General features: G+C 45.0%; 2 protein-coding genes across 5 annotated transcripts; one reads left to right on the top strand and one right to left on the bottom strand.

Annotated features, from left to right (window-relative positions):
* Positions 1–5,764: 5,764 nt before the first annotated feature.
* Positions 5,765–8,176, bottom strand: LOC120703920 (protein gamma response 1-like). Its single transcript, XM_039988124.1, has 3 exons — positions 7,995–8,176; positions 7,103–7,852; positions 5,765–6,823 (listed from the first exon to the last, which is right to left on the bottom strand). Exons 1-3 carry the CDS (start codon positions 8,158–8,160, stop codon positions 6,066–6,068), a joined length of 1,674 nt encoding a protein of 557 aa, XP_039844058.1. The 5' UTR covers positions 8,161–8,176; the 3' UTR covers positions 5,765–6,065.
* Positions 8,177–8,286: 110 nt separating this feature from the next.
* Positions 8,287–11,595, top strand: LOC120703919 (putative pentatricopeptide repeat-containing protein At3g13770, mitochondrial). Of its 4 annotated transcripts, none has more exons than XR_005687310.1 (3): positions 8,287–8,822; positions 9,411–11,032; positions 11,244–11,595. XR_005687310.1 is itself a non-coding variant. In XM_039988123.1 (2 exons), exons 1-2 carry the CDS (start codon positions 8,432–8,434, stop codon positions 10,850–10,852), a joined length of 1,833 nt encoding a protein of 610 aa, XP_039844057.1. In that variant the 5' UTR covers positions 8,287–8,431; the 3' UTR covers positions 10,853–11,183. The 4 variants fall into 4 exon arrangements, 1 of the variants encoding a protein (XP_039844057.1); XR_005687312.1 differs by having other exon boundaries at positions 11,194–11,595; XR_005687311.1 differs by having other exon boundaries at positions 9,411–11,081.
* Positions 11,596–11,875: the final 280 nt, after the last annotated feature.

The following is an 11,875-nucleotide window of genomic DNA, read 5'->3' as shown; positions in this document are numbered from 1 at the left end:
GAGATCGCCTTCGCCGTGGGCGACTGGGTGTGGCTCCGTCTCCATCAACGGGCCGTGTCTTCTCTTCAGGTGCCGACCTCCAGGAAGCTCTAGCCTCGCTTCTACGGGCTTTACCGCATCACTGCCGTCATCAACACTGTGGCGTATCGCTTGGAGCTGCCAACGCACGCTCGCCTCCACGACGTGTTCCACGTCGGGCTCCTGAAGAAGTTCGTGGGAACTCCTCCTTCAGCACCATCAGCGCTCCCGCCAGTCCACCACGGCGCCGCTGTCCCGGAACTGGAGCACGTCATTCGCTCCTGCCTTGCCAGGGGAGTGCGCCAGCTCTTGGTCCACTGGAAGGGCGAGTCTGCGGCCTCAGCTACTAGGGAGGACGCCGACAGCTTCATCGAAGGCTACCCCAATTTCCAGCTCGAGGACGAGCTGCTCGTCGAGGGGGGAAGAGATGTCATGTGGGGCCGCCACTACAGCCGTCGGGCCCGCGTGCAGGAGCAATAGCCACCGGCCTCTAACAGACCGGCGAGAGGTTAGGCATGGGGCCATGCAGATTAGCTAGAATCATGGGAGGTTTGTTCCCTGGTGATCAGGCCTGCGTGCCTATTTAGTGGATGTAATCAGCACTCTTGGATCTTAAGCAATGAACACTTATCCCTAACCTCCCTCTCTACTCTTGATCTCATCCCCTTCACCATTGAGCATTTAGGCAAAAACCCTAGCGCTCCTATCCGCCGCGACTACAAGTTACGTAGTCGAGGTCCTGCTATCTTGTGCGCCGATGCCCTTGACAATAGGCAGGAAAAAATTGTATTAGAAGATCATGTTTTTGAACTACACCATATATAAAAAAGCAACAAGCATCCCATTTAGCAACAAGCGATGAAATTACTAAATGAATTTTTGCACACCTAGAAAAATCTAGACAAAATGTGAGCACGGAGAGAAGGAAATCTACACTATGTAGCACCATCTTAGGTCCGATGCGCATTTGAGATGCAAAATCTTCCTTGTCTGCTCAATTGAGGGCACCTCTAGGGATCTAAGTGAGGACAAACCTCTGGAACCGACGCGCCCAAGGCAAAGTTGTGCAACAGTAAACATGGACGATTGTTGACGCAGATCTGGGGCAAACACACCAAAACGCTAGAACGCACAGCGAGCGACGGCACAACACAGCACTGATGCTCAGACCGATCGGGTATACCGGTCAGACCGGTTGTTGCCGGGAAGACCGGCGGCGAGACCAACGAACGTCGCCCGAGAAGGACCCGTCGGGGCAGGCACACGCAGGGTTGCTCTAGGGTCGGCAGGCCACCTAGAACGCCCTCAATCGACGTAGAGACGAAGGAGGAACAATAGATAATAGATGGGAAAAAGTTAGGGCAAAGAAGAAATAAAAAGATAAAAGTTTTTTTTGTATTTGATCGATTGGATGCCTCAATCGGCCGTGGCCCTTTATATTTATAGGGTGGGTGGACTTATCCTGCAAGAAATCCTATTACAAGATCTAAATCTATGAAAATTCCTAGTTGTACTCAGACTCCGCTTGGACCGGTCGGACCAAACTGTCAGACCGGTCGGTCGTACCAGACCAGCTACAGCGCCTAGACCAGTCAGACCGCTTGGTCAGACCGGTCAGACCGCTTGGTCTAAACTGTTTGCCAATTTTGGTTGTCAACAACGACGCCCGTCGCCGGCGGTGCTCACTGATGCAAACATGAAAAGAAGCTAGAAACAAGCTTTACTGATGCAAGCAAAACAACCAGATGGTGAAAAAAATTGAGAACACAACAGCCAACTGCTGTAACTATTAACATAAGCCTTGGCTTGTTTGTGTGCTAAGATATCCCATGCTCTACACTGAGAACAATAAGGCATCATTAAATCAACATCAGAATTAGAAGGCAGATTTAACATGATTGCATATTGTGAATCTGTAACTGCTCAAATTGTTGACACTAACCTGGATAACTTCTCCAAATACTAACCTGTAGATTTAACAATGAGCAATTGTCATTTGTCAACTTCTATAACCTCTCGTATTCTTTTGCAGATTAAAATTTTTGAAAGACACCCATGCAAATCTCTTTGCCTTAATGGCCTTTGTTATGGACCTTGATGAGCAAACCAAGAGCATGAACCAGAGACAATGTTCAATTTCACTGAAAAGTAAAAAAAGCTCTTCCTTCCATGGGAAAAGAAAAAAAAAACTCGACCTCCGAGGGGCAAATCTCCCCCCCCCAGCCCCCAGCATTAATGTTATAAGATCTCTCATGCAAGCTGAGAAAAACCCCCGAACACTTGCCTCACCCTTACAGAGGGCATCGTAATCCGTACCCTAATCCGTGTGCAAGCGGGCCGGGGTGAGCTAGGACCTATTTCCTTATGCTTTGGCGCGTAGGTAGGCGTGGGGACTTTTTTAACCTCAGTCTGAAATTCGCTCTCACCGGGAGTCGAACTCAAGATCTGAGAAGTGCTACTGAGGCCACCTAACCAATCCGGCTAGCCGGCTAGGCACTCGTTCGCAAGGGAAAAGAAAATAAGCAAGGTATGATTTTGTCAAATCAATTGAAAGTGAAGCTCTATGACTCTTTGGAGCAACGAAATGAAGGTTCCCCTGGTGTTGTCTCTAGTCTAACAGGAAAGAACGCAAGCAATTCATGTTTACAATTTCCATAATTCTAAGTTGTCAATGTATCTCACTGTGGATAAACATTGCATATTCTACTGCCCATAGGCCTATTGATCCTAATGTTTTTTTTTCAAACACGTTTTCCTATAGGAAAAGTAAACCGTAAACCAGTTTTCACATAATAGTCCCCAATTTTATTCAAAAGGGTTCTTGTTAAATCTAAATCATGTCAACACTGAAAACGGACATTACAGAACAAACAGTGCCAGCTCTCAAAGTCTCATGTCATATGCATCTGTATGAAATTTCTAGAGCACCATGGAAAATATTTGGTCATTCATTGATCATCCAGAATTATATAATTAGCAGACATCAAATTTTAAACCAAGAACAATTAACAAAAAGACAGCAGTCCTTTTCATGGCCCTTTTACCTTACATTGGGGAGATGAAACTTTACCTAGAGCATTGATACGACTTCAATATGTTGGCTGCATAAATCCTTGCACTCATAATTTATATAAATGGAGGATGTCTATGCAGGCCCCAGGGTATAAGAACCACCCGATCAACCACAAAATCCATAATGTCACCACAAGCTATGTAACCACTCACCATCAATAACCTCGCTTCTTGCTGAATTTCACGATATATGTCTAAACAGTCACATAAAAACCGATGATATTGTTCTAAATTATCCCAAATCCAGTTAGTTTTGGGCTAAGCCACAGTTTACATCAAAGTATAGAGGCATTGCTTGAATTTCATTGAATAACATGCATGTGATGATGCTTTAATTTCTTCTGGACATTCAGAGTCGTCGATCAGCACCTTCAGTCCTTTCCTGTTTACCCTAGATAATGCGACATATATATAGCTGGCCATGGCAGAACACCTATTTAGATAAATATAGAGTTGCTAGTAGTCACCCGAGTGATTTTGTACACGAATATCAATCACTTTTTGAACCAATATAATCCTGACACATTATAGGTATAGCAAATGTCAAAAAGTGATTGATACAACTACTATTATCACTCAAATACACAAATAGGAAAACAATGAAAAAACGAGTGAGAATGTAGGAATAAATCACCCGGATTTATTCTACAAGTTGCAAAAGCTACCCGACATCTAAATAGTTTTTTATTTACTATCACCAGCATTTCTTTATCAAATGAAATGGTACGCAAAAAATTACAAGAACAAATAAAAATAATGATACAGCAATATTTTTTTATGAAACACACAAGACATAACAAAAAATTATTTGAAATGAAAACAAAGAAGCAAATCACTGAGATACCCAATAAACACCACCATAATTAATACAAAAAATTCAACTAAATAATATAAAGAAATATAAATGTAAACAAGGAAGGAAATCCCTTAGATATCCAACAATACGCCAGACCAGGTACATGGAGGTCGGCAACTCTGCACAGCAGTGCTACCATCATCAGTGACTTGCGGCACTTGGCAAAGGACACTTTGCTGTTAGCCAGGCTTAAGAGCATGACCATTCCTCAAGGGAATGAAGGTGGTCACGGTGGATAGTGTTGACGTACATTTGCACTGCCATGGAGTTGCGTACCACTGTATACATGAATAAGAGGTCTTGGGCGTCTTGAAAAAGGTGTTGCCTTGTACAGGAAGAAAATCGACGCATTGCCATCCTTCCCTGGCGCCATCGTTCGTATTCGGAGGTCCCATCTGAGATAACACAAACGCCCTGCCTTGTCTTTTTCAATCTGCACATAGCTGATGCAAAAAAGCTAATGGATTTGCCTCCACCATGTCGAGCTGATAGAGAGCAAGTGGATTTACCTACCATGCCTTAGCTCACCTTTTGAAGCAGCATCTAATTCCTCGCAAAAAAAAATGAAGCAGAAAGCAAAAAAGACATAATGAAAGGGTCAATGGCCTACACAACAAATTGGCTAACGGACCAGTGAGCACAATGGAAAAAAGGCCCAATAAGCACCCCACACATCGTAATTTCAATCAGCCGCAAGAGTCTTTAGAAAATCAGAACCGTACAAATGTGGGTGAAAACAGAAACGATAATCACCCGAGAGATGTTTAGAAAATCCGTAAATATATGCTGGTCTTGTTTAGGGGCTAGGTGGTAATGGGTCATGGCCCTAGTGGTCACTTCACAGTCCAACTTGACCCTTTAGTTTTTTAGCTTAAAATTGTATATGATTAGAATCCGACCCTTAAATTATCTAAGCCAAATTTGACGGCCCTTTACCACCCCTAATAGGGGCTGACCCTGGCACTTAATGTCATTGCGAAGCAGATAGACAGGGGTACTGCCTTCTTGTGAGCACGAGTAGCCGCTTAGAGTCATTTGGTGACATGATGTATTTGTTTCCAAGCTGAGCGATAATCTTTCTCGTGCCACTGCACAGACCTGCTGACTGGTTGAGGTTTCCAAGGAGCATCCCTGGTAGGCCGACTTTTAGCCTAAGTTCATGGTTTGGGATCCCAAGGAACTTCAGGCTGTTGAGAAATTCTGTGGGGATACATCAGTCCATGCTACTGCTATTTGTAGTTGCCTTGCACACCGTGTCAGAGCTATGGTACATCACTTCGTCGCTGTCTATCTAGCTCATTATGTATTCATTTATCTCCTCCACCGTCTCGTTCCTGGGGCACAGTATCGCTCCTTCTTCTAGGAATTTTGGTTCTTGGTAGTTTGACAGCAAGTTTGGATGTGTGGCTTTTACGATTGTTTCTACATCTGATCTGAACTCTCTGAGAGAATTGGATCCCGTGAAACTGAATCTGGATGGAAGAGGGCATAGTAACACTGGATTTCGAACAGAGCACAAGATGACTAAAGAACAACAAAATGATGTGACAGAGCCAAGCCTTTTGTTGTCACTGAGATGTAAGAAGAGGAGCTCAAATGAAAACCTGCTTTCAGTGATTACCCAACAACATTTATATTTCTGGTACAGTCAACTTTGGTTTGCAGTAACAAGTTCTACACTTAGTGGCTGAAAGGCTCTTTCACCCACTGTATATACTGAAGTATTTGCAAACGACTGAAAGAACGAATCCTGAATGAACATAAGTAACAATAAAAGGATGAGGTTTACATCAAATGTAAACTGTTAATCCAGATGTCTTCTTTGTATCAAAAAGCAGAAATGCTTTTGATGGTAACAAAAGATGGTTCACTGCAGAAAAATGTTTGAACTGATGAATTTACAATAAGTCAATTATCAGCTGATGTGTTCAGTGTACTGACAGTATTTACAGCCTACTATCGACCTTAATGATAGGATGTACATTTATTCAACAGGAGCAGCAATATGTGATTTGTTGCAAGCATCGCTACAATACTTTTGGGCGACCGGGAGCTTACTATTTGACAATATATTGTAGTGCTACATACTATTGAAGGTTTCCTGCTACTTCATGTACTACTACATTTCTGATTCAAACCCAATGTTCCAAAACCCTTCCGGCGTCAAAGGTGGGGCATACCTGTACCGATGTCTGGACACACCATCATGATGCTCACATCGCAAGCTGGTAGAGCTTGCACCATCACCGCTTGCACGGCTATCAGGAAGAACAGCATCATAGAACTTCTTGCACTGCTTGCACTCGACACCTTTCAGGTTCTCCCGATCAGCTTTCTTTCTTACCGATTCTCTGTATTTGAAATCTTTCTTTGGTGGCTGTACTTGTATGATGCTTTGCTGCTTGGGAGCAGGCATGCTGGGAATGTTCTTCAGGCGTTGAGTTGCATTATTCATGTCTTGAGTTTCATCATCTGAATTGTTGAATTCCATGTCTTGAGGAGGAGAGGCGGCAAGGGCCTGTGCTTCTTCTGGAGTTGCAGGATTCCTGATAGTATTCTTCACAGCCTCCAGAGGTGTATCAAGGAAATCATCATGTGGATCAGCAACGCCTGGTTCTTTGCATGCACGGGTTCCTCTCCAGTGTAGACTTGGGCTGGTGATGCTGGATAAAGCTTTTAAGTTTGAATTGCTGGCAGCTTTTTTTGGCAGTGGATTAGTTGGGCCAGATGGCAGAGCAAGGCGTGTGTTCCTGAATGTACTCCTGACTGAACTAGCATGTTGGGCAGCTTGGGCTTTGGCACCTGGAGCAGAGTCATTCTTCAGGTCTCTTGTCATGGAAACAACCTGCATGCTCTCCTTGTCTGTGTGCTCCAAATCTGAAAAATCAAGCAAGGAAGAAAATATAAAGACACAGGTCCAATCAATAATTCTTAGCATCATTGATCAGAGCCATTTAAATATGTTACTTAGGATTTAGAATTTATATTTGAGGGCATTAATCAGAAGATCAGGGATAATTGTTCATATTTAGATGACAGAGGAATACAAATCCCCAGACAATTCTTCCAGGTAGTAGTAAACCAGGAACAGCGACGATTCACAAACTTGAAGCAAGTTAAAGAAATTGACAGATTGAGGAATTCATATAGCTGTACCTTTGAGCTTTCTCTTACTTGGAGGACTTCCAGTGTTTCTTTTATCTACAGGGATGTCTAAATGAGACTTGGAGCCTTCATTCTGGTCAATCTTTCCAAGAAGAAAGGTGTACTGGGACTTCAAGTGCTTGTAGTGCGTCTTCAGCTGAGTGTAATCCTCAATCAAGTCCCTCCGCTTACTCTGCTCCAGAAGCAGATCCTTATCCTTCAGGTCAACCAGCTGCAGCAGCCGTTGATGCGCCTCTCTCACCCTGGCCACCTCAGCGTCCTTCTCCTCAATCTCCCTCCGGAGCCGATAAACCACCTCGCCATTCCTCGTCTCATCCTCCAACCTCCCCAGAAGCTGTTTCTTCTCAGCCTCATGCCTCGCAGCCAATCTCTCCAAATCCACAACCTTCCCCTTCATCTCGTCAAGAGAGCTCCCCACCCGCAGCAGCCTCTCCTCCGATTGTCGCTTCCCGCTGCTCAGCTCCTCCAGCTGGCTCACCAGGCTGGCCTCCCTCTTCCTCCACTCATCCTCATTGGTCTTCATCGCGTCGGCGAGACGCGCCTGGAAGAGCTTCACCTTCGCCTGGATGTGTGGGAAGAACTGGCTGCAGAAGATGAACTCCATCTGGGAGACCTGGTCCTTCACCTCCTGGATGGTGGCCACGAGAATGGTGCTCAGCCCGGAGATGTACTTGAGATCATCCACCGCGTCGCCGGCGCCATCGCCGCTGAAATCGACGGCCGGCACCTTGCTTTCCATCTCTACAGTGAAGAACAGAATCGCGTACTCAGATCGATTCACTTGACTAAACCCTAGGACGTAACATCACCCAATCCGGGAGGATTTTTCCCAGAGAGCACGCAAAATGCGAGGTGGAGAGGGAGATTAGGGGGCGGAGCTCACCTCGGAGATCTGATTCGGTAGTGGGAGCAATCCCTAGCGGTCGCCTTCCTCGCCGCCGGCCGCCGCCCGCGCTCGCGCCGCCCCGAAATGTGAGAAGCTTTTCAAAATGTTTTCCCTCGCTGATAGCTTTGGCCGGTGGGACCGTGGGAATAAGAATAATTCGCATTTTGGACCCTGTTTTATTACAACTACATCCCTGTAGGTCTTAACATTTGCCCAATAGACCCTGCGCTAAAATATGATCGCAACCGTCCATTGCTGATCCGACGGGGAGTGATCCTTCTCGGGTTCCATAGTGGGGCCCACGAGCAGGAGCAAGGCGGCACACCTCTCGTCTCGACAACGGCGGCGGCGGCGGCGGCGGCGGCGCGCGCGCGCGGTGCTCGGTGAAATGCCCGCGCGAGCCGGGGGCTCTTGAATACGACGCCACGCTCCCCATGCTCGCCGCGCGCGGCCTCCGTCGTCTTGCGGCGGCGATATGCCTCGCGCGTCGCTCTTCGTCGGCGGTGGCAGCGCTCCCGGCGGCCGGGGCCGCGCGGTTCCACGACTACGACGCCGCCGTCACGGAGTGCATCGAGAGGCGGGCGCTCCGGGTGGGGCGGCCGGTGCACGCGCGCATGGTGGCGGCGGGGTACCGCCCGGCGCTGTACCTGGCGACGCGGCTGGTCATCATGTACGCGAGGTGCGGCGCGCTGGGGGACGCGCGGAACGTGCTCGACGGGATGCCCAAGCGAAACGTGGTTTCGTGGACGGCCATGATTTCGGGGTATTCTCAGAACGAACGGCCTGCCGAGGCCTTGGAGCTGTTCATCACAATGCTCAGAGCTGGTAGATCACTTCAACCGTTTGGTCTTCTGTTGCAGTAGTTAGACTTGTCATCTGACTAACAAAGTGAATATGATACGATGAGGCGTTGGACCATTGAGGTCTACATTTATAATGCAATTGGTCCAATAACTCTAATGGGCATGTCTGATGAACAAAACTATATCTGCTTTACATAGCATGATACATTGAAATCTGCATCTAAACAAAAATTGAGTTCCACAATGTCTAAACTGGGCGAATAATCTGCTTGGTAGATGCTAAACCTTTTTTCTATGAATATGTCAGTTATATACTAAATGTACTCTTTTGTTGATGCGTTGTTGTTAGCATGCAAACTGTACCACTATCCTTGAACTGAATTATATAGATTTTCCATCATAATTATGCCTGACAATCCTTTTTTTATTGACAAACCAGCAATATACCTGACAATCATTTAAGTCTGTCCTATGTCTTGTCCAACATGATATCTATTGACCATCTGCAAGTTTGTTCATTGTTATAGCACACACCAAAATTTCGACATCCTTCCAAGATGGTATGTGCAACGCTATATTACTAATATGTATAATCAATTTTAACTGGCAGGATGCGAGCCTAACGAATTCACTTTATCATCAGTCCTTACATCATGTACTGGTTTTCAAGGCATACATCAGGTCAAGCAAGTCCATGCTTTTGCTGTCAAAACAAATTTTGAGTTACACATGTTTGTAGGGAGTGCCCTTCTTGACATGTATGCCAAGTCAGAGAATGTCCAGGAAGCTCGGAGGGTGTTCGATATGCTTCCAGCAAGGGATGTTGTTTCCTATACCGCCATTATATCTGGCTACACTCATCTGGGCCTTGATGAGGAAGCCTTGGGTTTGTTCAGGCAGTTGTACAATGAGGGGATGCAAATGCAATGCAATCAAGTTACCTTCACAACCCTTCTCAATGCACTGTCTGGCCTTGCTTCCCTCGATTATGGCAAGCAGGTTCATGGGCTAATACTTCGAAAAGAGTTGCCATTTTTCATGGCTTTACAGAATTCTTTGATTGATATGTACTCCAAATGTGGCAAGCTTTTATACTCACGAAGGGTATTTGACAACATGCCAGAGAGATCAGTCGTCAGCTGGAATGCGATACTTATGGGGTATGGAAGGCATGGCTTAGCGCGTGAAGTTGCTCAGCTTTTTAGATCTATGCCTGAAGAAGTAAATCCTGACAGTGTTACTCTGTTGGCTGTTTTGTCTGGCTATAGTCATGGTGGGCTTGTTGATGAGGGCCTTGATATGTTTGATCTTATAGTCAAAGAACAGAGCACACTCCTCAATATTGAACATTATGGGTGTGTTATTGATCTTCTTGGGCGTTCTGGACGACTTCAAAAGGCACTAAATTTGATACAAAAGATGCCATTTGAACCAACTCGAGCAATTTGGGGTTCATTGCTTGGTGCGTGTAGAGTTCATGTTAATATTCCTGTTGGTGAGCTTGTCGCTCGGAAGCTTCTTGACATTGAACCAGAAAATGCTGGCAACTACGTGATCCTTTCTAATATCTATGCTGCTGCTGGGATGTGGAAAGATGTTTTCAGAGTGAGGAAGTTAATGTTGAAGAATACAGTGATAAAGGAACCAGGGCGGAGCTGGATGATTCTTGACAAGGTTATTCATACCTTCCACTCTAGTGAGCGTTTCCACCCCAGGAAAGAAGATATAAATGCTAAGATTAAGGAGATATACATTGATATTAAAGCAGCTGGTTTTATTCCTGACCTGAGCTGTGTACTTCATGATGTTGATGATGAGCAGAAAGAACGCATGCTTCTGGGCCACAGTGAGAAGCTAGCCATAACTTTTGGATTGATGAGCACTCCTTCAGGCTTGCCCATCCAGGTTATGAAGAATCTTCGCATCTGTGTTGACTGCCACAATTTTGCAAAGGTTGTTTCGAAAGTTTATGGAAGAGAAATATCCCTCAGAGACAGAAATCGCTTTCATCTAATTACAGAAGGAGCTTGCACCTGTGGAGATTACTGGTGAAAGTGCTATACTGCTCAAATTGCTTTGCTGATAGGAGAGCTGTCCTTGTGATAATACTGCAGATGATATGCAATGGTCCACTGAACACACTGAGAGGAACTAATGGAACATATCAATATCATGTGCTCCACCTTCTGATTTCAGATTACTACAGTTCAGAAAGGAATTTTTGCAAAGAATGTAATTCTACTTGGCTCTCTTGTCTGTTTAATCTACATTTATAATCTCAGTATGTCTCCTGTCTGTTCAATCTACATTAATAATCTCAGTGTGTTCATACTTCATAACATATACTACTGTGGTTATCAAAGGAAAAAAATTGAGAGTTGTTTCTCTTGTAGGTACCTTACCTAAACCATTCTAATAATAACTTCACATGCTATGCTTGCAGACTCCCAGGGCTATATTGCAATTTGCCAGATAATCACGTGCCTTGTAGGCAGTATCCATAGCAAGCACTGAAAAATGCTTCTAATACTGCAAACCGGCAGTTCAAACATTTACATTTCTGAAAAGAGTTCGTTGCTGTAGTTAGCATTTGTAATATTTGTTGGCTGATGATATAAAAGTTGTGTATGCTATGGCATACATTTGATAAAAATCTCCTGGAACAGACTGTGCCAGAATTTCCATTCGTACGCTCCTTCAAAATGTATAGTGTACACTGTATAAAGTGGCAGTATGTCTGTATGACTGTATGGATAAAAGTCAAATCTGAAATTCCGTGCATTTCTTTTCCTCCAGCATTTTTTGTATCATTGTGCAAACAAACTGTGTGTTTACTGGATTTTGCAAAGGGTTAATTTGTTCTGTGCCATTATAATTTTCACGTTTTCGAAGCACGCCATTACTATTCGTAAAACTACCCCAGCACCATTATAATTCTGCGATTGTTTGAAGGATGCCATTATGTATGTTTGACAGCAACTCGGGGCCACTTGCAGGCGTATTTGACTGTGGCGTATTTTTGTATGGATTCTTTTACCCTTCCCCGAAATGATAAGCCACGCCGACGGCCGCCTC

This window comes from Panicum virgatum, chromosome 4K (assembly GCF_016808335.1).
Source record: "Panicum virgatum strain AP13 chromosome 4K, P.virgatum_v5, whole genome shotgun sequence".
Taxonomy (NCBI): domain Eukaryota; kingdom Viridiplantae; phylum Streptophyta; class Magnoliopsida; order Poales; family Poaceae; genus Panicum; species Panicum virgatum.
Note: the sequence above shows the minus strand (reverse complement) of the source record. Positions and strands in the feature narration are given on the sequence as shown.

Coding starts and splice junctions, on each gene's coding strand:
- LOC120703919 (XM_039988123.1), top strand. CDS start 8,432: ATGCTCGCCGCGCGCGGCCTCCGTCGTCTTGCGGCGGCGATATGCCTC. Junction 8,823..9,410: donor CATCACAATGCTCAGAGCTG/GTAGATCACTTC, acceptor TTTAACTGGCAG/GATGCGAGCCTAACGAATTC.
- LOC120703920 (XM_039988124.1), bottom strand. CDS start 8,160: ATGCGAATTATTCTTATTCCCACGGTCCCACCGGCCAAAGCTATCAGC. Junction 7,853..7,994: donor TACCGAATCAGATCTCCGAG/GTGAGCTCCGCC, acceptor TCTTCACTGTAG/AGATGGAAAGCAAGGTGCCG. Junction 6,824..7,102: donor AAGTAAGAGAAAGCTCAAAG/GTACAGCTATAT, acceptor TTGATTTTTCAG/ATTTGGAGCACACAGACAAG.